At 46.6% G+C, this 24,759-nt stretch overlaps 1 protein-coding gene across 2 annotated transcripts in view; it reads left to right on the forward strand.

Annotated features, from left to right (window-relative positions):
• RABEP1 (rabaptin, RAB GTPase binding effector protein 1) overlaps positions 1 to 24,759 on the forward strand; it is an 89,864-nt gene that overhangs the window by 28,281 nt on the left and 36,824 nt on the right. The window contains exons 2-3 of one of the 2 annotated variants that reach the window (XM_045984408.1): positions 7,136 to 7,264; positions 23,121 to 23,324. In XM_045984408.1, the coding sequence (XP_045840364.1) occupies positions 7,136 to 7,264; positions 23,121 to 23,324 (333 nt within the window). The remainder of the gene's footprint in view (positions 1 to 7,135; positions 7,265 to 23,120; positions 23,325 to 24,759) is intronic. The other variant, XM_045984409.1, reaches the window with a different exon arrangement.

Here is a 24,759-nt window from a genome sequence, read left to right on the forward strand (position 1 = left end):
TATAGTTACTTTTGTATTTTTTAATTTTTGTCCAAGCTTTGTTTGCATGTTTGTCTCAAGTGATAACTTTGCTCGACTATAATTTCTGGAACATTTAAAGAGTAGATTATTTGAACAAGTGGCTTAAGAATTTTTAGAAATATGGTGATTTTGTGATTATCACTCGGAAGCATCTCTAGAACAAGTTGAGCCAAAGGAACATCTCGATTTTTGTTAAAGATTTATTTATTTACTGGCGGGAGAGAGAGGGTGAGGGGAGGCAGAGGGAGAGAGTGAGAGAGCCTCCAGCAGACTGCCGGCTGTGCAGGGAGCCTGACGCAGGGCTCAATCTCATGACCCTGAGATTGTGGCCTAAGCAGAAATCAAGAGTTGGATGCTTAACTCTGAGCCCCCCAAGCGCCCCCCTCTATTTTTTTTGGCAGAATTTTGATTCTGCTATTAGATTCTGCTGTTAACAGTAACTGTCACGTTATTAGATTCTGCTATTAGATTCTGCTGTTAACAGTAACTGTCACGTTATTACATGAGAGCCGCATTTGTGTGCTGGCATTTCGCGTCCTCAGGGCCTGCGATACTCTTCTGAGTGGGAGTCTGCCTTATTTTAATGGAATATTGGAAAAGTTGAACTTTTGCCCCAGTTCGTATAAGGAGAGCTTGGCTTTGGGTTGAAGCACGGTTTTCTGACTCCAAAACTGCAGATAGCTTGTCTTTGAATCTTTGTGTTTGAAGACAGTGTTACCGGAATCATGCATAAGATGAAGAAATGTGATTGAGGCTAACGATAGTTGGGATGAACTTGTAGCCAACAGAGCAGTCTGATAAGGCAGTGTCCGCCCCCACCCAGATCCCAAGTGACAGGCGGAAGAGCTCCGTCTTTGGTTGCACCCGAAACTTTGTTTTAAAACAAAACAAAACAGAAGGAGAACTCTGCGATATGGCTGTTGGTTGGAGGACCCTTGGCTTGGTTGAAGTTTGAGCGGAGGGGGCGTAGGGACAGTGTTAGATTATGTTAATCTTGTGGGCTGAGAATGGGAGAGTGTGGGCTTGTGTCCAAAGAAAGCCGGGGCCAATCTGTGGAATGTTCTTAGGGAAAGAGCCTCCAGATACAATGTTTCTGCTAGACTCTGTGTGGGTAATGGGTTAGGGTCAGGGTGTCCTACTGCATGTCGAGTTCTGACTGTAGTGTTTGGGACCGCAGCTGTGAGAGAGTGAGGGATTGAGTCATTAAAGAGTCGGGAGGTGTTTCATCTGGAGGAGGAAGGAGATGACAGGTGTGAGATAGCAGGTGTTGGACGTTTTCCAAATCTGAAGGACAGATCTTAGATCTCAGAGGAAGGTAATTTTGGGTTATATGACTGAAAAATAGGTATTTTTCACAGATGACCCCTTATCCGAAGGAGAGGGGAGGATCATCTGATATCTGTGAACGGTGGACCTGGGTGCCGTGTGGGTCCTAGTTTTAGGTTCCTGCGGAAACCACGTGACCACCCGTCTGTGGTGTTGTGGGAGTGCAGTCCTGTATGAGTTAGGAATTGGCAGTTTTCAGACTATTTTGACCTCTCTCTGTAGTAAGAAACACATCTCCCTTGACAACCCAATAGCAGTGTGTGAGCATCTGAAATGCAGATCTCAGGAAATAACGTATACCCAGGTGAAGCGTGGTGCTTGTGGTTTCTACTTGCTTCGTTCGTTTGCGAACGGGGGTTGCTGATCACTGAATTTAACAGCTCATCCGTGGATCAACGCTCAGGCTGAAATGCACGAGACGGGTCTCTAAAATCCTTGCAAAACCGTGCTCTTGTGATTGTCCTGCTCAGTAACCGAGAACTGAACATTAGACCCGCAAGTTTCCAGCCACACTGCAGGTGTCCGGAGGCTGCTCAGTACGTTTGGTCGTGAGCATCTTTAGGGACGGGGATGTGGCGCGTGCTCTGTCCTGCTTCCTCTCCCCTCTGCCTCCCACACTGCCCCCTGTCAGGTTTCCCGTCGTTTCTTGCCTTTAATTCATCTCGACCTTTTTAAAGAATCTCTTCCTTATACGTTTTCCTTATCTTGTTTTCCCTCTGAACGAACATTTGGTGTTTTTTTCTTTCACTTAGTATGTTTCCCGCATTCGGAGTTACGTCTGCGGCTGCTTCACCCAAACCCATTAACCCTGTGTAGGAAGCAGTTGGGTTTCGTATCTGAGGCCCGTGATTCTAAAGGTGCTCTTTTGTCTGAAGCATTTTGACACCTAATTGCTTTGAGAGTTACAAAAAAGAAGAAAAAGGGAGAAGTGAGACAAAGTAAGGTTTTTCCACTTTGATTCTCAAGAGGACGGGCACGAAGCTGTTCTGTGTCGACCCGTGAACCGTGGGTGACTCAGAGCAGCTGCATCTGGGTGCAGGGGCAAGGGAGAAGGAGGCAGGTTTTTAATGTTGCTGAAGTTGGATAGTTTGGAGATTGTATGACGTGAAATGGGGTTATGTGAAGTGAAGTGACAGCTGTCTGTGGTACCGCAGATACGGACATAGTGCTCCCTGCATGCGCGTCTGTTGGCTCGAATACTGTGAAAGCGCAGGTGACCCGGCCGTGTGTCTGCGTGTGGACCGCCCTCCGCGGGAGGCATCATTCCTGCCAGCCTCGCGCCCCCAACCCTGCCCCGACTTTCCCTCTCCCCAGTCTCCTCAGGCCGCCGGGTACTTGCGGGTTTCTCTCTTTCTTTTTTTAAAAAATTCTTTTTTTTTTTTTAAGATTTTATTTATTTATTTATTTGACAGACAGATCACAAGTAGGCAGAGCAGCAGGCAAAGAGAGGAAGGGAAGCAGGCTCCCTGTTAAGCAGAGAGCCCGATGCGGGGCTCAATTCCAGGACCTGAGATCATGACCTGAGCTGAAGGCAGAGGCTTTAACCCACTGAGCCACCCAGCCGCCCATACTTTTGGGTTTCTTAAATAGGAGCCTAAACAGAGCACACCTGAGTGGCTATATTCAGTGTGACAGTGATCGTTTTTGGTAATTCCTAAAAGAAGTTGTACATGGTGAGTTTTTAGAGCACCAGGAGAAGGCAGTTGGCTAGCTGGAAGGCCACTTCTTAAACAAATTAAGAGGTTCTATGTTTTAAGGAAATTCATCTATTTTAGCAAATTGTTTATCCTGGGAAAATTAAGTGTAGCTTATAAAAATGATTATTTAGTGTGTCAAAACAATGAAGACTATTGAGGTTAATTGTGCACTTTTTATGAGCAGAGAGATTGAGACGTAACAGTAAGAAACAGTTGTAATGATTTTTTTAAAAAGATGAAACACTTCCTTACCTTTTTAATTTAAATCTGTGTAATCAGTGTAATTTATTATTGTAGTTACCCTTTGGTTCAGAGAGGCAACAACTCTGAAGGTAATTTGGCATGTTCCTCCCAGTCTTTTTTTTTAAATATGTATTTTTTTGTATAGCTCATATTGGGTTGTATAATTTTGTGTTTTGTTTTTTTTATTTAATATAATTTTTTGACTTGATATTATTCCATTGGGTGGATATTTCGTGGCATACTTAGTAGTTTCATTTTGTCCAATGAGACAGAAATGAAGGCTTTTGAGTTATAGAAAATGTTCAGATTCTTTTGTTCTACTGAAGTTATGTGTTTTATTTATTTTAGGTTTTTCTTGGCTCTTGAACATCTTTAAACAAAAAGATTCTGGTTGTAATATTTGACTTACACTGCTTTTCTTCTGTTGCTTATGTCTTATCAAACTTAATAAGAGTTTGGGACTTAGGGGCGCCTGGGTGGCTCAGTGGGCTAAAGCCTCTGCCTTTGGCCCAGGTCATGATCTCAGGGTCCTGGGATTGAGTCCCGCATCAGGCTCTCTGCTCAGTGGAGTCTGCTTCCTCCGTCTCTCTTCTGCCTTCCTCTCTGCCTACTTGTGATCTCTGCCTGTCAAATAAATCAGTAAGATCTTAAAAAAAAAAAAAGAGTTTGGGACTTAAAAATATCTTTTAGTTATCACATGTTTTCCCATTCGTATCAGGGTTAGGGAAGGAGATGCATCTAAGAGTCATTGGGTCTTTCCTTCAGTTACTTGCCAGAGTCTTTTTCCTTTTTCCTTTCTGGTTGTTTATCTCATACATTTTGAGTAATTGATGTAATAATTTTTCCCTTTGGGTGTCAAGCATTAAAAATAGCCATTGCATAACTTAGTTTCCCCCTTTTTCTTTCTTCTTTCCTTTTTAATTTTTCTTTTTAGAGCGTGTGCATGATGCAAGCGAGGGATGTGCAGAGGGAGAGAGAGAGAGACAGAGAATCTTAAGAAACTCCAGTCAGCGCAGAGCCTGATGTAGGGCTCGATCCCACAACCTGGAGATCACGACCTACGCCAAAATCAAGGGTCTGATGCTCAACCACTTGAGCCACCCAGGATCCCCAAGATTTTATTTTTATGTAACCTCTACACCCAGTGTGGGGCTTGAACTCAGAACCCAGAGATCAGGAGTTTGACGGTCTTCCAGCCAAGCCAGCCAGGCGCCCACTTTTTCTTAGGATCCAGCTGAAGGCACCAACGTGCCCACGGGTGGAGTGGTTCAGGGAGGCTGAGATACCGATAGCTCTCACCTGCTGAGTTGTGGAAGGCTGGCATTCGGACTGACTTTTCAAGGTGCTGTGAAGATGCAGGGTCCTGGAGAGGGGTGGGAGCCAAAGTCTGAAGCGTGGGCACTAAGTCAGGATCACCAGGCTCGAGGGACTTCTGGTCTTCTGGTCTTCTGTGCCTATGTACGAAGTCACCTGCTCATTCTGCCTTTTTCCTTTATTCATCAAACAAATACCACTAGTTTAATAATTGCATTGATCATTTTTTTCCCCAAATACCAGGCTAAGTACTTTTAACATGAGCTGTTAGCTAGTTATTGTGAACTTGGTGGTGACCATGCTAGAAAAATAGCATGTGTACTTCGTGTGATGAGCGCTATTTTCAGTTTACTTTGCGGTTGGTTGCAATGCATTGGGATGTAGCCATTTGTAAACTTCTCTGCTGTCTTATGCAAGGGAAATTGATTTTCCAGACACAGCAGTAGAGGCATTCTTTTTTTTTAAACAGTTGTTTTGGCCTTTTTCTTTGTTGTAGAATTGCGCTATGTTAGAAGTACTTGAGGTGGATTTAAAATTTTTTAATTAAAACAACAAATGAGAATAAGGGACTTGGTGTATCCTCAGAGGGATCCTGATCCCTGGAACTGAAAACTGTCCCAGAGCTGGAGAGGCAGCCAGACTGTGGGTGTGGGCTGTGTCTGCACTGTGGGTCAGAGCCAGGACAGGCTTGGGAGCTGGAACCATTTTGGCTGCAGGTTTTTTTTTTTTTTAAAGACTTAATTGTTTAAGAGAGAGAGCCCATAAGCAGGGGGAGAGGGAGAGGGAGACAAGCAGACTCCCCACGGCGTGGAGAGTTAGGTGCTAGGCTCTGTTCCATGACCTGGAGACCACGACCTGAGCCGAAATTAAGAGGCAGATGCTTCACTGACTGACCCCCAGGCGCCCCTTAGCTGCAGTTTTAAAGGCTGCGTTTTAGCTTTTATTACCGATTAGCTTCAGTTCCTAAATGTTGAAAGGTACGGCTGTTTTTGTGCGTGTTTTGGTGGATGGTAGGAGTGGGGTGGGGAGTGTATTTGTTAGGGAAAAGGAAGGACAGAGGGATCTTGCTCTTTCTTTTCTCTTGATTCCCCTGAGTCCTTCCTGACCTCATGTGGTAATCAGTAGCTACCCATAAAGTCAAACTGTTAAGGGAAAAGCTTGTTTATTTGACATTTGGGATTTGGGCAGTAAAAATACTAAGAGAAGTAAATAGTGTAGATAGCAAGTTTCCTCCAGGATTTCAGATAGGACGTGTGAGATGACTGCGTCTTTTCCCTCCAGATTCTCCATCCGTCTTTTTCTCCAGAAGTCATTGAACGTTCACATGACCGGATGCCATTCTTTGCTGTGACCTAGAGGCCCTAGATCCGTGCTCCTCAGAATGATGCCTCACCTTTAATAGCGAGTGGTGGGGCTCAAACAGCAGGATGGCAGCCCTTCCGTTCTGCCCAGTTGTAGCCAGACCATCCGATCTGTAGTGAGGCTGGTCTGAAGACATGGCGATGAAACATAGTTTTAGATGCTGATTTCAGTTCATTATCTTTAATCAGAGGAGTTGTAGAGAACCTGGAAAACCAGATGGGAGAAATTAATGAGACCGACTCTGTCACGCATAGATAAACCACTGGGGCATTTCCCCAGTCTTTCCTGTGTGCTGTAATTGAGGACCCGGGTGGGGGAAGGTAGGGCCTTCAGAGAGAATTTCAGATCGTGGTTAAAATTGTAACAAATCGTCATTATCTGGAGTGGCTTGTGCTAGAGACCTGGGACCTCCGCTGGCCTCAGGGTTTAGGTGGTGGTGGCTTTAGTACCCGTTGGTGTCTCCCAGAGGGATTAGGGTTATGGCTTTGTGTCTGGGTTGTTGTTGGGGCAGAGGAGGAGGTGAGGTCGGACTCCTGGATCTCCCTCCTCTTGCTTGAAGCAGAAGAACCCCTGGGTTTGCTCAGGATGGCCACTTACTTAATCAGCTGCTACGAAATTATGTAGCCCTGAAGTCAGACATGTCCCAGTCCCTGACACTCCCCCGTGACCATGACTCTACAAACCGGATCATCCACCAGGAATGGGGGGTTCATACATAATAGTTCTGTACACGAAAGGGTTTTTGATGATGATTCCAGTATAATGGTGATGAGTCCTTTTGCAGTTGGGAGGATGGTCTAGGCTGGTCTGCCTTTCCCAGTCAGAAAAGTGTAAAGTTTTTCTTGTAACGCTTGCGGGAAACCAGAGCTAGCAAGATTGGGCCCCGCGCTCCAGCATTTAATAACTCCAGAGTAGATTGACGCGCTGTCCGCTACAGAGGGAACTTCAGAAGCTCTCTTTTGGGAAATTTGCCTCACGTGATTCTCCATATATATATGCTGTGGCACCTTGTATGATTCATTCGTAGTGTGGGTTACGTCTGATAGAAGTGAAGATTAGAATTTCTAGACTGTGTTGGATCTTTGGAAGAAGCTTGCTTACTTGTTTCGTTATAGAAATATGTAACTTATAAATAAAAGTTATTACTTGTTAACTAGTATTTTTTTTTCCAGTTTCTCTTCAGCAACGGGTAGCAGAATTGGAAAAAATTAATGCAGAATTTTTACGTGCACAGCAGCAGCTTGAGCAAGAATTTAACCAAAAGAGAGCAAAATTTAAAGAGTTGTATTTGGCTAAAGAGGGTAAGTTCCCAAGTCTGTCTCTAACCCCCCATACTAAGACTGCCTTAACATGTCGAGTTTCTTGGTAGCACAATGTTAATTTTATCATTGAACACACCTTGATTTTATTTGTATTTACGTTGTCAACCGAAAGCCTATTTAGATCCTAGAGTTAAGAATGGAACTGTTAGAGGGGCACCTGGGTGGCTCAGTGGGTTAAGCCTTTGCCTTCGGCTCAGGTCATGATCTCAGGGTCCTGGGATTGAGCCCCGCATCGGGCTCCCTGCTCAGTGGGGAGCCTACTTCCCGCCCTCCCCCCCCACCTGCCTCTCTGCCTGCTTGTGATCTCTGTCTCTCAAATAAATAAAATCTTTAAAAAAAGAAATAAAAAGAATGGAATTGATAGAACACGTTGGAAAATGCAGGATTCAGGCTTTCCCTTGTCTTTGAGCTTCACAAGGATACACGCTGCAGGGAGGCTCCAGCACCCTGGGACACGGGGCTTTCGGTGGGCTCGGGGTGTTCTACTGAGAGCCTTGGCCATGTTGCAGACTGTCACACGCTGATGCTTCCTGGAGGGGATCCCGCAGATGATCACTTACTTACCAGCAAAGACCCCGGACTCCGGTGAGGCAGATGCGGTTCTGGGTGCTGGCTGGAGAGGGAGCCGGAGTGCTAGGGTTCTGTAACTCCTAGAACTGGAGCTGGAGCAAGGAGAGAGGGAAGGCTTACAAGGCAGATATGGGATGTGTCGAAAGAGGCTGGCCCTGAAGAGTCAGGACAGGCTTACATGTTGGGTGCTGACGTAGGAAAATGCAGCTGTGGCTTCCGCAGCCCCCAGCAGTGGTTCCCAGAGTGTGGTTGCAAAACAGCAGCATCGGCATCGCAGTTACCTGGGAAGCTTGTTAGAAATGTACGGTTTGGGTCCTATCTCACGCTTGACCAGCTCAGGGGCCAGCAGTGGGTGTTTTAATCCGGTGACTCAGATGCTGGGTAAAATGTCCCAAGAGCTCGTTAGAGCACAGTGTGTTGGGGCGGGGCCCGGGAATCTGCATTTCTGATGAGCTCTAGGTACGTGCGGTTTGGGAGCTGCTGCTCGAGACTGGTGATCAGCCAGCTTTTAAGTTCCACTCTGTGGAAGCACTCCATCAAGTCATTGCATATACCCTCACACCTTTCCTGAAGGTGATGCTTAAAATGTTTTATTTTAAATTTAAAAAGGTACAAAAGATACAAAGTCTATATTATTGTCAACACTAAGAATTTAAATTAAAACTTCATGCTCTTAAACATATCCGGGAGAATCAATCAGTGATTTAATATCTTTCACCATTCATTTTAAGAAAAATATGTGAATAAGATCTTCAGCAGAAATTTTACATTTTTTTCCCCTCCTTGTGTTGGGTTTTCAGTTCTACAGCTCCCTCAGAATTTTATTCTAAAAAGGTTTTTTTTTCCCCTTGTTTTAGGAGCACAGGCTTGAGTGTGCATCAGAATTTGACTTGTAGGGTTTGTTAGAACGGAGATTGTGCGTCTCACCCCAGAGCCTGACTCATCAGGTCCGTGGGGTCCTAGAGCTGACACTTCCAGTGAGTTAGCAGGTGGCGCTGACGCTCTGGTTCAGGGACAACACTTGGGGAGTCATGGGTGGTACTTGATGCTCAAAAGCCCTTTTCAAAGAAAATTTCGTCAGACTTGGCTGCGACAGAAATTGCTTACATATTTCTAATGCACTGACTTACCGTTACAGTTATTAATACGTGCACAGTTGAATACACTACATACATTCTATACATTTAAAATATAATAAAGTGTGGAAATCATTGGAAATGCAGGTACAGTTGGATTTCCCTCCCAAGTAATTCATAACCTCTGTGTGAGTAATATTTACTTGTAGGAAAGGGTAAGTTTCGGTTTTTTGTTTTTTTTTTTAAATTATTTATTTGAGAGAGAGAGCACAAGTGGGAGTAGGGAGGCTTAGAGGGAGAGGGAGAGAGAGAAACCCAAGCAGACTCCCTGCCGAGTGCAGAGCCCAACACAAGGCTTGATCCCAGGACCCTGGGATCATGACCTGAGCCAAAGGCAGACGCCTAACAGACTTAGCCCCCAGGTGCCCCCAGGTTTTTTGTTTTTTTTTAAATAAAGATGAGTGCTGAGAACCCTTAGTCTTATAAATAAGTATATGGAAATAGAAGGTTTATTTTATTTTAATATTTTATTTATTTATTTGAGAGAGAGAGAATGAGCATGAACAGGGCAAGGGGCAGAGGGAGAGGGAGAAGCAGGCTCCCTGCTCAGCAGGGAGCCCGATGTGGGGCTCTGTCCTAGGACCGTGAGATCATGACCTGAGCTGAAGGCAGATGCTTTTTCAGTAGCCGAGCCCCCCAAGCACCCTAGAAGGTGTATTTTATGGTGATGATTACCCCATTCTCCCACGGTCTCTCTGAATCATGGTTAAGTCACATAGTCCTCAGCTTCAAACGTCTTCTCGTCTGCCGGCTGGCAGCTCGCTCGGGCTTCCTCCGCTGTTGTTGGAAGCGGACTTCGCAGTCGCCTGACCTGCCGCAGGCCTGTTACCCAGTCATCAGCCATGCGCTTTTCCATCGCTGGTCCTGATGCTTTACATTATCTTTCTGGTTGGACACGGGAGAGGAGGTTATTCATGGAGCGGTGACCCACAGCGCGGGGCGGGCGGAAGGTGGCGTCTCATTACGTGGGAGAGCACTGTTGAGGGAAGGGAGGTGGGCAGGGGACTCTGCCCTTGTACTCCGCAGGGGTCTGTGTGTTGCACTGAGGACCCTGCCCGGTGGGCTCCCAGCAGGCTACAGGCGGCCGCGCTCGGAAGGGTCAGGAAAGATTGTAAGTGGTCGTGTGCAGCAGGTGTCGAGAGCACAGTGGGACACAGTGGCTCGGGACACAGTGGCTCAGGACACCTGGTAAGGCTCAGCTGAGCAGAGTCATGGGAACGGACCGGTTTGCGTCAGTGACACAGCCAGATGTGTGCGTGGAGGTGAGATATAAAATGCATCTTTTGCTGTGAACTGTGTTCAGACGAGCTTGAGAGCCATGTCAGGCCTCACGGAGTGTGGCCGGCACAGCACAGGCTTGCTGCCTGTCGCTGGGTGCGGCTGCCTCCCCGCTCCATCTGGTTTCTTCGAGGCCCACAGGGAGGGAACGCTGGTGCTCCTGCGTCGGCACGGCGCGCAGTGCAAGTCACTGTGGAGGCCGGGGTGACATAGTTACGGTTTTATCTCCAAAAAGGTATGGTCCTCAGGAGCAGATCATGCATTTGCAGAGTCTTTGTTTGAACGTATGTTGAGCGTCACGAGAAGTTCTCTCCAGTTCGTCCGTGTGTCTCTGTGACTTCGTTAACGCTCCCTTAGAAAGCTTGTTCCAGCCTCGAACTGAGGAGGCACCACTTTGAACGGTGCAGTCGTGTGTCCTTGTCGGGTGACCTGTGGTACCTTTCATGTCCGTGTGCGGCGGCGCGCGGCTCGCCTCTGGTGACCAGTGAGCGCACCACCGCTCTGGGCGCCCTGGGGCGTCCCGTCCCCTCCTCTGCGATCTCCAGCAGCCCTTCCTATGCTCCCTCTTTTGATCTGGCTTACTCCGTAAACTCAAGTTAGTCCTGCCCCAAGTTTGTTCACTTTGTTTTCTGGTTTCCTCTTTCCCCAAATAAAGCTGTTAGGGTTTCCTTTGTTTTCTTATTTTCTGCTTTTAAATTATAAGATGGACTTTCCTGTAAGGTTCTTCAGAACGGAAAATGACCAAGTACCTCTCATTTCTGAAATACATGATCATTTGTGGTTTTCTGTCTCTGACCCAGACAGCTTGAACTGCAGGTTTGTTCAGCAAACAGCGTGGGTATGTCAAGTTACTGTGAGGATACCGACACCTGGTAAACAATCTGTGCGCGCGGTTGTGTCTGCATTGTCTGGAGTTCCTGGTGGACTTAAGCCGGCCGTGGAGGGGACGTCACTTTTCACAAAAGTTCAGAAGAAATTACGTGATCCTTTTGAGAGTTTTTGGTATCATTTCTAAAGAAAATGCATAGTGTGTAAAAGGTAAATGTTGATTTGGTTTCAGTCTTGGCCGTTTGCCTATGTCATAATGAAAATAAAAACGTACGGCCGTCCCCTAAAGTGGCAGCTTCTGGTACGGTGTCTGCTGCAAGTGTGAACCTGGTCTGTGTGGTCACAGATGGCGGCAGCGTAAGTCATGGGTTTGATGTGTTCAGCACGTCTTCAGCTTCCAGCAGACCAGGTCAAGGTGACTCTGGAAGTCCAGACATCCGTATTTGTCCCAATAGCAGCAGCGTTTGCTTTGGTGTTGTAATAGCTGCGCTCTCGTATTTGGAGAAGGGCCAGGGGACAAGTGCGGACAGTATGAGGAAGGCTGCTGAAAGAGGTTAGGACTTCGGACTCCCCTCAGCCACCCCTTCTGGCCTTGGTACCTGCCCTTTTCTCAGCTGCCTTCAACTGGGAATGTTCGTGTTTCTGAAAGCTCTGTTGCTTTCCCACTGAACTTGAAGAAAAAGCATTCAGCTTTGAAAAGAAGTATTTGATTTGGCTTTCTGGATTCGCCAACCTCAATATACAGCTTGGCACTATGCCAGGGTTTGGTTTTGGAAATCCTCAGCCTTGGGCAGTAAGAGAAGGTCTGTTATGTGAAGCAGCAAACAGAAGGCCAGAGAGTTTGGAGTTTGAAGGAAAATAGTAGAGCTATAACACGCATTAATCACCAGAAGACAGATTTTCTAGGGCTGTTTGAAAGGACTTTATCTGTGGTCCTAATTTCTGTAAAGCTCGGCTGCTGACTAACTGGGGTCTCAGTAGTTCTGTGCTAGGTTAGGGAAGATGTCTGTGGTTCAGGCGCTGTGACCTTACACTGAGATATGGAAATAAATCTAGATATATTAAATAAAATTAAAAGCCATTAGAAATCTTAGAAACAACAAATAAATGGAAATAAGGTAAAGAGATGGTTTAAACTGTAGATAAGGCACAGAGATTTCAGTGAATTAGAAAATGGTATTTGGGAGTTCTCCCTCTCAGTGAGACAGAGCGAGAAGGATCAAAGGGCAGCAGATGCAGAGCTCCAGTGAGTCTCTAACATGTTTCTAAAAAGAGTTGTGGGGTGCCTGGGGGCTCAGTCGTTAAGGGTCTGCCTTCTGCTCTGTCATGCTCCCAGGGTCCTGGGATCGAGTCCTGAGTCAGGCTCCCTGCTCGGATGGAAGCCCGCTTCTCCCTCTCCCACTCCCCCTGCCTGTGCTCCCTCTCTCACTGTGTCTCTCTCTGTCAAATGAATAAAATCTTAAAAAATAGTAATAAAATAAAAAGAGTTGCAAGAGAAGACAGAGGAGGGTTAAAATATTTGAGGAGATACTAACTGAGGTTTTTCAGGGATTAAGAATAAAAGTGAGGGGTTGCTGGGGGGAGGTGGGATTGGGAGAGGGGGAGGGGGCTATGGACATTGGGGAGGGGAGGTGAACCATAAGAGACTATGGACTCTGAAAAACAACCTGAGGGTTTTGAAGGGTCAGGGGTGGGAGGTTGGGGGAACAGGTGGTGGGTAATAGGGAGGGCACGGTTTGCATGGAGCACTGGGTATTGTGCAAAAACAATGAATACTGTTATGCTGAAAAAAATAAATAAAATGGAAAAAAAAAAGAATAAAAGTGAGTCCTTAACATAAATACTGAGTACCAAGTAGATATGTAATAGTAAATTCTTACTTTGACGTATCATAAGCTGTAGAACAGTAAAGTTGTAGAATAGTAAATTCTACTATAAGTGGTAAGTGAAGTAAATAAGTAAATAAAGTAGATAAGTAAATAAGCCGTAGAATAGTAAATTCTTATTTTGGCGTATCATAAGCTGTAGAACACCAAGAATGAAAAGAAAATATGGAAGGCTAACAGAGGAAACAGGTTATTGGGAGATGCCACATAAACAAAATTGATTACAGGAGACAAATATCTTCAAGGTGCAGAGAAAAGTAAGTCTCAACCTCAAATTTTATATGTGGCTGAGTTATTCAAGAATGAGAGCACAGGGGCGTCTGGGGGGCTCAGTGGGTTAAAGCCTCTGCCTTTGACGCAGATCGTGATCTCAGGGTCCTGGGATCGAGCCCCGCATCAGGCTCTCTTCTCGGTGGGGAGCCTGCTTCCCCCTTCTCTGCCTGTCTCTCTGCCTACTTGTGATCTCTGTCTGTCAAATAAATAAAATGTTTAAAAAAAAAGAGGAATGAGAGCACAATAGGTAGTTTAGGTGTATGGAAACTAAGAGCACTCATCAGCCCCATGAATCACCGGAAGAACCAGGAGAGACGGCATTTGCAAGAAGAGTAAGTGCAGGGAGAAGAGAGGATAGAAGAAACAGCACCAGCCGTAGAAACAGTAAGCCTGACTGTAAAAACCAGCACCAAAAAACTTCATAGCTCATGTTGGGTTTTAAAAGAAGAAAGTGAAACAAATGAAACAGTAAGAACAAGATTGGGGCCTACGGCAAAACACATTGAAGGAAGATAGAAGGCTATCTCATGATGAGAGAGACAATCTACCGAGAAGATGCAACCATACTGGGGCGCCTGGGGGGCTCACTGGTTAAGTGTCTGCCTTCAGCTCAGGTCACGATCCAGGGGTCCGGGGATCCCGGGATTGAGCCGTACATTGGGCTCCTTGCTCCACAGGAAGTGGAGAAGTCTGCTTCTCCCTCTGTTTTTTCCCCTGGCTTGTGCTCTCTCTCTTTCATTCATTCCGTCTCTCTCAAATAAATTAAAGTCCTAAAAAAGGGTAATGGGGAGGGCGCGTTTTGCATGGAGCACTGGGTGTTGTGCAAAAACAATGAATACTGTTACGCTGAAAAAATAAATAAAATGGGAAAAAAAATAAAAACAAACAAACAAACAAAAAAAGACAATCGTGAACTTGTATACACCTAACGAAATCCCCATGACATGCCATGTAAAACAGAAGGTGATAGAATTAGAGGAAGACATCAGCAGAAGCACAGGAAGGAGTTACTTAACATTGTATCGATTGCTAGATCAAGCAATAGGTAAGATGTAATAGCTTTGAGCAACAGAATTTTAAAAAGCTTGATCTAGGAATTCTGTACCCAAGGAACCAAAAAATGTTCATTCCTTTTATAGTCATAAGGAACACCCAAAAATGGTCTGTGTACATATATCTCAAGAACTCAATGGAGTAAAAAAAATAAGACTACTTATGTTTTCTTACCTAATTCTGTTAAAGATTTTAAACAGTAATGTAAGTGTTTTTTAGAAGTTTGGGAACTAAGAATGCATTCCTGTTGGTCTTAAGTTAAAGAGGAAATCACAATGGAGATCACAACATCTGAGAATATGGTGAAGATACTTGTGGAAAGCACTAAAACAATACTTAGAGAATAAGCTTTTAACTTTAAGAACATTTATTAAAATTAAATAATTAAAAGACAGTGAGAGATTGAAAAATAAATGATCTGGGGCCCCTGGGTGGCTCAATCGGTTAAGCGTCTGCCTCCAGCTCAGGTCATGAGCCCGGGGTACTGGGATTGAGCCCTATGTTGGGCTCCTTGCTTAGTGGGGAGCCTACTTCTCCATCTCCCTCTGCTGCTCCCCCTGCTTGTGCTTGCTCTGTCTGTCAAATACATAAAATCTTTAAAAAGAAAAAGAAATGATTTAAGTGTTTAGCTCTGGAAGCTAGAAAAAGAGTGAACATAAAGAAGAAAAAAATTAGAACATGATGAAATGGAAAGCAAAATTAATAGTTAAGAAGCTCAATAAAATAAAAAGCTCATCTTTTGGAAAAAAAATAAGATAATTACTGATAGAGTAGAACTGTAAAAGCATAAGAACACTGTGTATGTCTGTGCCAAAAGTCTTGGATATTTAGTTGAATAGTATCCCAGGATATATGAATTACCAAAATGACCTCAAATAGAAAACTTGAATAAAGCATAACCATAAGAAAAATGGAGTCAACAAACTTCTTATTTATAAACGATGCCAAGGGCACAGGGAAATTTTGTTAAACACACAAGGAAAATTTGTTTCTTTTATATGCCATGTCAGAAACAAAAAGAGGGCGCCTGGGTGGCTCATTTGGTTAAGCGACTGTCTTCGGCTCAGGTCACGGTCCCAGAGTCCTGGGATCGAGTCCCGCATCGTGCTCCCAGCTCCATGGGCAGTCTGCTTCTCCCTCTGACCTTCTCGCCTCTCATGCTCTCTCTCACTGTCTCTCTCTCAAATAAATAAATACAATCTTAAAAAAGAAAAAAAAACAAAAAGAGCCATCCATTTCATCTTGTGGAATTAGGCTAACCCTGATACCTAACCAAGAAGCACAGATACTAGCATACAAATAAACCAGTCTCATTTATGACCACAGAGTTTAAAATCCTAAATAAAATTGACATCAGGGGAAGAAAGAGGTGGAGGGGAACCTATGGATTGAGAGAGAGTTCGAGCACATGTTGAAGCATTTATGCACCTTATTGGAATTGGACTCAAGGGCTAACAGAAGAACTGTTAAAGAATTCAGACAGCTGGACTTGCGGCACTGACGGCACGTTGCATGGTGTTCAGACGTGGTCACACTTTTCAGCCCTGAAGCTGATCCCTCCAAAGTCAAACTAGCTGGAAAGAGACAAGGAACATAGGATTCCACTTGCGTGAGGAGGATGGGCGGGAATCCACTGGAAGCCTGTTGGAGCAGTAATGGGGGTTCAGCAGGGTTGCAGGGTACGAGATCAGTACACAGAATGCAATTGTATTTCTTCTATAGCTTTTAGTTCAGTTCCCGTTAGCGAACGTGCAGTGTAATGCTAGTTGTGAGTGCGCAGGGTGGTGACTCAGCACTGTGCTACGCTGCCTGGCGCCCATCGCAAGTGCACGCCCGAATCCCCAGCAGCCTCCCCCCATAACCTGCTCTCTGTAGTTAAGAGTCTGTTTCCTGGTTTGCCTCTCTTTTTTTCCTTTTTTTTTTTTTTAAAGTGGAGCCCAGCATGGACTTGAACTTACCACCCCAAGGTCAAGACCTGAGCTGAGCCTCCCAGGCGCCTCATTTATTTTGTTTCTTAAATTCTACATATGAGTGAAGTCGGATGGTATTTGTCTTTCTCTGACTGACTTGCTTTGCCTTATAGTCTGTAACTCAGCCATGTCTTTGCAAATGGCAAGATTTCTTTCCTTTATATGGCCAAGTAATATTCCATCTCTCTCTCTCACTCTCTCTCTCTCTCTCACACACACACACCCCGCATCTTCTTTACCCATTCATCATCGGATGGACATTTGGGCTATTTCCATAATTTGGCTGTTGTAGAGAATGCTAATATACATATGGGGTGCGTGTATCCCTCAGAATCAGTATTTTGCATCTTCGGGTAAACCCCTAGTAGCGCACTTGCTGGGTCGTTGGGTAGCTCTGCTTTTAACTTGCCCAGAGCGGCTGCACCAGTTTGCTTTCCCAGCAGCAGTGCAGGAGGGTTCCCCTATTCTCCCCATCCTCGCTGGCATCCGTGGTTTCTTGTGGTGTTGATCTTCGACGTTCTGATGGGCAGGAGATGGTAACTCCTTGTGGTTTTGTTTTGCGTGTCCCAGCTGACCAGTGATGTTGAGCATCTTTTCATGTGTGTGTTGGCCATCTGGACGTGTTCCTTGAAGAAATCACTATGCTTGTCTTCTGCCCATGTATTAATTGGATTATTCATGTTTTGGGTGTTGAGTTATATAAATTCTTTATAGATTTGGGGCACTGACCCTTTATTAGATACGTCATTTGCAAACATCTTCTCCCATTCTGTAGGTTGCCTTTTAAGTTCTGTTGATTGTTTCCTTTGCTGTGCAGAAGCTTTCTATTTTGCTGTAGCCCCAATAGTTTATTTTTGCTTTTGTTCTCCCTTGCATCAGAAGACTTATCTAGAAAGAATCTGCTACAGCAACGTCAAAGAAGTTACTGCCTGTGACCTTCTCTATGATTTTATGGTTTCAGGTCTCACATTTAGGTCTTTGGTCTATTTTTTAATTTATTTCTGTGTGTGCTGTAAGAAAGTGGTCCAGTTGCATTCTTCTGCACGTGCCTGTCCGATTTTTCCAGCACTGTTGGTTGAAGCGATAGTCTTTTCCCCCTTAGACATTCTTTCCTGCTCTGTCAAAGATTAATACACCGGTGGGTCCAAATGGATTATATTTCTATACACTTGCAATGAATAATCTGCAAACGGAACTAAGGAAACAATTTTTACAGTAGTATCAAAATTTGTGATATATTTAGGAAGAAATTTAACAAAATAATTGTAAATCTTATACTTTGAAAACTTTCAAAATGGGGTTGAAAAAACTGAAAGTGATCTAAATAATTGGAAAAACATTCTATGTTCATATATCAGAAGAGAGTAGTGGCGGGACCCCCGATGGGTGTACAGATTTAATTCAGTGTCTTCCATCATCTCAGTTGCCTTTTTGATAGAAGTGGACAAGCTGATCCTCCAAATTATCCAATCATTTCAGGGATCCAGAATAGCCAAAACGTTCTTGGAAAACAAGAACAAAGTTGGAGGGCTCACTTACCCTGGTTTCAGAACTGGCTCCGAAGCAGTAGTAGTCGAGACAGTGTGGTGCTGGTACAGGTGTAAGCAGTAGCCCTGCGGGTAGAGCTGGGATCCAGACACTAAGCTCCTCCCGCGCGTGGTCAGCCCACTGGGTGCAAGATGACGGAACGGCTCAAGTGGGGAAGAACCATCTTTCCAACAGACTGTGCCGAGACCTCTCGGTATCCCCGTGCACACAGATCCACGTGGAGTGTGTCAAGGACCAAGGTTAAAAGACAGACTGTAAAACTCTTAGAGGAAAACCTAGATCAATCCGTGCAACCTCGGAATTGAGCAGCACCGTCTCCAGTAGGACACTGCGAGCCAAGGCAGCCGGTCAGGAAGCAGACAGAGCACGCTTCATCAGAGTTAAATGCCTTTGTGTTTCCAAGGACACTGTCAGGGAAGTGAAAAGACAGCCCACTGGATGGGAGACATTTTTGCAAATATTATATCAGATGAGGGACTTTTATCTCTATATATCAGGAACCCTTACAGCTAAGTAATGCAGACAACCCAGCAGAAAATGGTCAACAGACACTGGTCTGTTGACAGACGTTGACATTTGACAGACAGTGGTTGGTAGACATTTCTCCAGAGAGGTCGCACGGGTGGCCGATACACACATGATTAAGATGCTCGGTGTCCTTAGGATCGAGAAGCGCACATCAGAGTTATGGTGAGATGCCGCTTCACGCCCCAGGATGCCCATGTCAAGAAGTCTGGTAGTAATAGGCGTGGACGAGGATGCGGAGAACTGAGTGTCCTCACACACTACTGGCAGGATTGTCAAATGGCCCAGAGGTACGGAAAGTAGTCTTCCAGTTCTTAATGTGGCGACACAGTTACCACGTGACCCAGAATCTCACCCCTAGCTTTATACACAGGAGAAGAGGACACGTGCGGCAGCGTTATTCAAAAGAGCCAAATGCAGGAACAGCCCAGATGGCACCTGATGAACGGACATACTGTTTTTATTATTCCTGCATAAAAAGGAATGAAGTCCTGACGCTACCGCGGGGTTGAGCTTTGAAAGCCTCATGCTGAGTGACGAGCAAGTCACAAAGGGTCACGTATGATTACATTTCTGTGAAATGGCCAGCGTGTGTAGATGATCAACCAGGGTGGAAAGTCCATTAGTGGTTCCTTGATACTGGGGGCGGGTAGAGAGTTGGGAGGTCATAAAGAGCCCTGGGTTTCCCTCTGGGAGGATTGAAATCTTCCCAGACCGGTTGTGGTGATGGTTTCCGAGTCAGAATGTAGTAGGGCAGTGAGGTACCACCACACACATGTTGTGATGGCCCGAGAAACACTGACCCTCCAGCAAATGCTGCTGCCGAGGAGTAGCCGTTGGAACGTCCTTCCATTGCTGGTGGGAGGACACAATGGTATGGTCGCTTTGGGAGGTAGCTGGACAGTTTCTTAGAAAAACTAAACCTACTCTTAGCTGATACGATTCAATAGTTTTCCTCCTCAGTATATACCTGAGGGAATTGAATACTGTCCATGCAGTTACTTACTAATAATTGCCCAAACTTGAAAGCAGTCAAGATGCCCTCTAGTAGGTGAACGGGTAAGCTGGTACATCCAGACAGTGGAATATTCAGCCTCAAAAAGAGCAGAGCCATCAAGGGAAGGAAGCTAATCAGAAAAGACTGCTCTTGGATTCTAACTGTGGGACACCCCAGAAAAGGCAAGACTGAGGAGACAGTGAAATGATGAGTGATTGCCGGGGCCTGGGAGGGAAGGAGGAATGAATGGGGCCGAGAGGATTTTGAGGCCGGGGACCTCTCGTGTGTGACCCACGGAGGCGGAGACATGTCATCGTGTGTTAGCCTCATGTAGACTGTGGGGTTGTGTAATGTATAATGTGTGTTTGTAGGGTGTGCACAGGAGGGGAGCTTGTGCGGGGTGGGGCAGGGAGGGTACGGGAGCTCCGTCTTGGCGTGAGCAGAAATGGCTCTAAAAAATAAAGTTATCAGTTTAAAATGTCTGAGGCTAGTCTCATGGCAGCGTGTTGTGGAGGGCACGTGGGTGGGCGGGGCAAGACGGCCTGCCGGTCTGTGCTTGCGGGAGCTGTGTAGCGGGGGCACGAGGCTTGTAACGGTCACTTCCGAATCTGGTAGCGGGGACTCCCCACGTCGTCAGAACGATGCGTCTCTATGAAACTGCACGGGAGTGGACAGAGTAGGGCAAGAACTGCAGTGTCTGGCCGCGCCGCACAGCGTTGGCGGGAGAGAGCCCTGCTGCCGGCGAGAACGTCCGTAACCAGGCCCTCGCGCAAGCACAAGGTCTTACTTCGGCTTGGACGCTGGGCTACATCCAGCGTGTTACTTGTGACAGCAGCACTGTGTGTGTGCAAGGACATAGTCACGTTTTAGAGATGCGTGTTGCAGTATGTTAGGTGATGTTCTGTTCTTTCTGGGGCTATTTTCAAAATACGTTGTAGAAAAACGATGGCTGAAATCAGTGTGGTCGGATCTTGGTGCATCTTGATGATGGCTACGTGACAGATTGTTGTACTGGATTCTGAGTTTCGGAGTACGTTTGAAAATCTTTATCACCACATACACAAATCCAAAATGGATAAATCACTGTTCTTTAGTTGTTTCTTTTAAAGCAAGGTGTGCAACTTTTTTTTTTTTAAGATTTTATCTGAGAGAGGGAACACAAGCAGGGGAGTGGGAGAGGGAGAAGCAGGCTTTCTGCTGAGCAAGCACCTGGATGGGGGACTCGATCCCAGCGCCCTGGGATCATGACCTGAGCCAAAGGCAGGCGCTTAACTGACTGAGCCACCAGGCACCCCAGATAACTGTTCTTTAATAATAACTTGTATCATCGCAAACATTTGAAATGTTTGGTACAGAAAATGTAGCTTTTTCTAACTTTTAACTTCTTTTTGTTTCTTCATTAAATGTATGTTTAAGGAATGTGTAGCGTATAATATAGATGTTATCTCAATACACATAACGTAAGTCAGGAGCTAAATTTGACCTAGTCTTCCTCTAGGCCCTCTGTGTTGCTTTTACCCTGTGGAAACATGCCACAGATTAGCATTTAAGTTTGGTATTTGCTGTTTTTCTGTTCATAGTGACCACATGTTAGTCCGGGTAATTTCCAGTAAATAAAAAGGAGCAGGGGTGATCAGCGTGAGCAGGTGTGAATGTGTAGACTGCGCCTTAACAGAATTGTAGCTCTCAGAAAAGATCAAGGTATCCCAGAGATAATGCTTTTTCTCTTATTTCACATTTTACAGAACATCTTCACACTCAGAACACGGAGGTTGCACACAGCTTTCCTTCTGTGGCTTCATGTGTGTGGTCCCGGGGTCCTTCCCACACCCTCATCACTGTTTCCTACATACCCGTCTTTCCTCCCAGATAGGTCATTACTTTCTGCAGTTAACGTTCTTATCACTTTCTCTGGTTAGTGTTTCAAAATGGTTTTTTAAAGATTTCTTTATTTGTTGGAGGGGGTGTGAGGCCGTCCGGCAGACTCCCCACTGAGCGTGGAGCCTGTGGGGCTCTATTCCTCTGCTCTGAGATATGACCTGAACTGAAACCAAGACTCAGACGCTTTGCCGGCTGCGCCACCCAGGCGCCCCCAAACTGTTTTGATACCGACATTGAAGCAGATGTTGTGGAAGTAAAGATCTCTGCAGGACTTACGATTAGCATGACTGGTGTTTCTCCCGTTACCCGGCCTGCCTGTGCTGGGTAATGATTAATGTCCTCACAACGTTAAAAAGTCCTTTAATATTATCGAGTTGATTTTTTTTTTTAAAGGTTTTATTTATATGTCAGAGAGAGAGAGAGAGGTTGGGCACAAACAGCAGGAGCAGCAGAGAGAGAGGGAGAAGCAGGCGTCCCGCTGAGCAGGGAGCCAATGCGGGGCTCGACTCCGGACCCCAGGATCATGACGTGAGTGAAGGCAGACACTTAACGACTGAGCCACCCAGGAGTCCCTTGATTAGATTTTTTCTAGTACTTAGAAATTCATGCCGAGAAGCGTTGCCGCTGTCCCGGCTTGAGCGCGGTGTGATTCCTTCATGTCGTGCGGCAGCCGGTGACAGAGTTAGGTCCTCAGACTGCTGTCCTGGCCCGTCCGCTTCATTACTGTGATCTGTAAAGGAAATTGGTGACTTTGCGTCAAGACGCACGGTTCTCCTGCATAAGTGTCTTATACCTTCGATGGGGAAAGCCATGGAAAAGTCAAGAGACAAGCAGCTGGGAGGGTTTTCTCAGAAAGTAGGGTTAGTCAGTATCCAGTATCTTCTCCATCAGAGGAAAGGCAGTTCCTTAGAGACCCAGGCAGAGGCCGTCACTGAAGAAGAAACGCAGGCATTAACTCTAAAAGATACTCAGCCTCACTGCCGTTGGGGGCTGGAGATCACAGCTCTCGCCGGCTTCTCCCCAAGACGTCGGCAAGGAGCGTGAGCAGTGGCGAGTAGTGACTGTTGGTAGGTATACAGGGAGCAGATGCGCCCTCTGCGAGAGTCCGTTGGCCAAATACACGCCCTAGTTGGGCTCGCATGTCGGATAACTTAACACTTAAGAGGCGGTCAAGGGATGTGGGAAAATTCATCCTGACTTTAAGAAATCCGTGATCTTGCATGGCTGCTGTGTACTCTGGCCATTTTCCTCCTCTGCTAACTTTCTGGAATGTTTACTTTGTGCAACTGTTGACTACCAGGTATTTTCAGTAAATTGTCTTATCATTAAAGCAGCCTTCTGAGATGGGTGTTTCTAATCCCCGTTTTGTAGATGTGGAACCTGAGGCCAGAGAGGTTAAATCCGTTTATTAGCCAGTGGTGAAAGAGGCTCAGTTTAGCGTTAGAACTACAGCCTTGATCACTATTAGTTCAGATAATTAAGTAAGTAATGGCTTTGTGATACCCTGTATACCTTAACTTTTATGTTTATTAAAATAATTCCATTTTGGGGGCCCCGAGGAGGCTCAGTCAGTTGAGCGCCTGGCTCTTGGTTTCGGCTCAGGTCATGATCCCGGGGTCCTGGGACGGAGCCTGGCATCGGGCTCCCTGCTCAGCGGGGGTCTGCTTCTCCCTCTGCCCCTGCCCCAACCCCCACTCGTGCACCTGCTCTCTCTCAAATAAATTTTTAAAGAAATGTTCATTTTCTAAGTTAACATTTTAAAATTTAGTGCTTCATTTTCTCACTAGAATGTTAACATCGTAAGTGTAACGCTTTATTGCTTCCTTGGGATGCCAGCCTGACCTGCACAGACACTAATGGGAAGGCTTTCCTCTCTCCCTTTCTCCCCAGAGGACCTGAAGAGGCAGAATGCGGTGTTGCAGGCAGCGCAGGACGACCTGGGGCAGCTGCGGACGCAGCTGTGGGAAGCCCAGGCAGAGGTGGAGAACATCAAGGCCATCGCCACAGTCTCCGAGAACACCAAGCAGGAGGCCATCGATGAAGTGAAGAGACAGTGGAGAGAAGAGGTTGCCTCGCTTCAAGCTGTGATGAAAGGTAAAGACCAAGAATGTTCCGCGAGTGCCATGGTTTCCTGAGCTCACCGCTGCTGACGGCGGACGGCTGGACGGCGATCCCACAGGGTCCTGAGCTCACTGTGGCTTCCTGCATGGCTGTGTCGGTGGGCGCCGTCCTCTCTGGAACGAGGGGAGGCCCGCAGTGCTGTCCGCGGCCTGCCATCTGCCTCTGTCCTGGGTTTGGGACTGGGGACTTATGGGGGCGTCTGTGGGGCTGCGTTCCCCTGGGTTGGCAGCAGGGCCAGGCTGGGCACGTGAGAGGAGCTGGCTGCGTGGACGCAGGGCGTGTGAGGGGCCTGTGTGGGGTGGAGACCTCCCCGGGGCTCAGGTTGCTGCTGACACTTCCCTGCCGCGCGTGCAGTCCAGTGCGGCCGGGAGTTCGCGTTTTCAGGGGAAGCTGGGATTTGATGTGCCCTTTCACCGCTGTCTCTGAGGTCGGAAGGTGGGGGCCGGAGTCCTAGGGCTGGCCGGGCTGCTGGCCTCTGAGCCTGGGGTAAGGGAAGAGTCGTGGCTTCTCCTGTCTGCTCTTGGCGCTGGTGCTCTGTGACTCCTGCCTCTCTGGCCAGATGAGGGTGAAACGGAGGAAGTTGCCCCTGAAGCTTTGGGTTCCTGAAATTCGTTTCATTCATACCATGCACGTGAAATAGTGGTGACTTTCTTCACCATGTTGGCCTGCGTGTCGTTTTTGCCCTGCAGGGGACACGATCCCTGTCTCCAGGTTGGTGGCTGTCCCCTCGGGATGCGTGTAAGCCTCACGGTGGTCGGCGACAGTGGCTCACCCTCGCAGGAGTCCCGTTCTTCCCTCAGAAGCAGCAGCCGGGAGGCGGGGACTCTGGGCCAGTTGGAGCCTCCGCAATGGCACTCCTGTCCTCGGGCCTTCGGTCCTCATGGTTCTCTATCCGTTAGCGCAGGGCTTTCAACACCGTCCTCCTCATGGCTGAAAAGTGGCCACCGCGCCTTCGGTCCACCTCAGAGAAGCAAACGTTTTCTCGAAGCTTCCAGCATGTACCGTTTACTGAGGGGTGTGGTTGCCTGTAACTACAAAGGCAGCTGGAAAATCTGGTTTCTAAACTGGGCCACCGAATTCTTACCAGAATTGGGGTTTTGTGGGGAAGGAGCGAGGGATGGAAGTTAGTGGCAGCCAGCAGTGTGTCTCCCAGAATGCTGTACGATTATAATGACGATTATAATGACGATTATAATGACGGCGAAGCCGTTTGATGAGGACCGTGTAGACTTCGTCTCGGTGTAGAGTCCTGAGACCCAGGGCACTGTCACAGATGCGTATCCCTATCCCCCACATCTTGGGCTGTGGGTGGGGTGACGGTCCTGTGGGTGTCGCAGCCGGAGCCTGCGTGTGCCAGCAGAGGTGTGGCGGAGGCTGGCCCGCTCAGCCATGCTCTGCTGTGGGGACC

Source organism: Meles meles, chromosome 18, assembly GCF_922984935.1.
Source record: "Meles meles chromosome 18, mMelMel3.1 paternal haplotype, whole genome shotgun sequence".
Taxonomy (NCBI): domain Eukaryota; kingdom Metazoa; phylum Chordata; class Mammalia; order Carnivora; family Mustelidae; genus Meles; species Meles meles.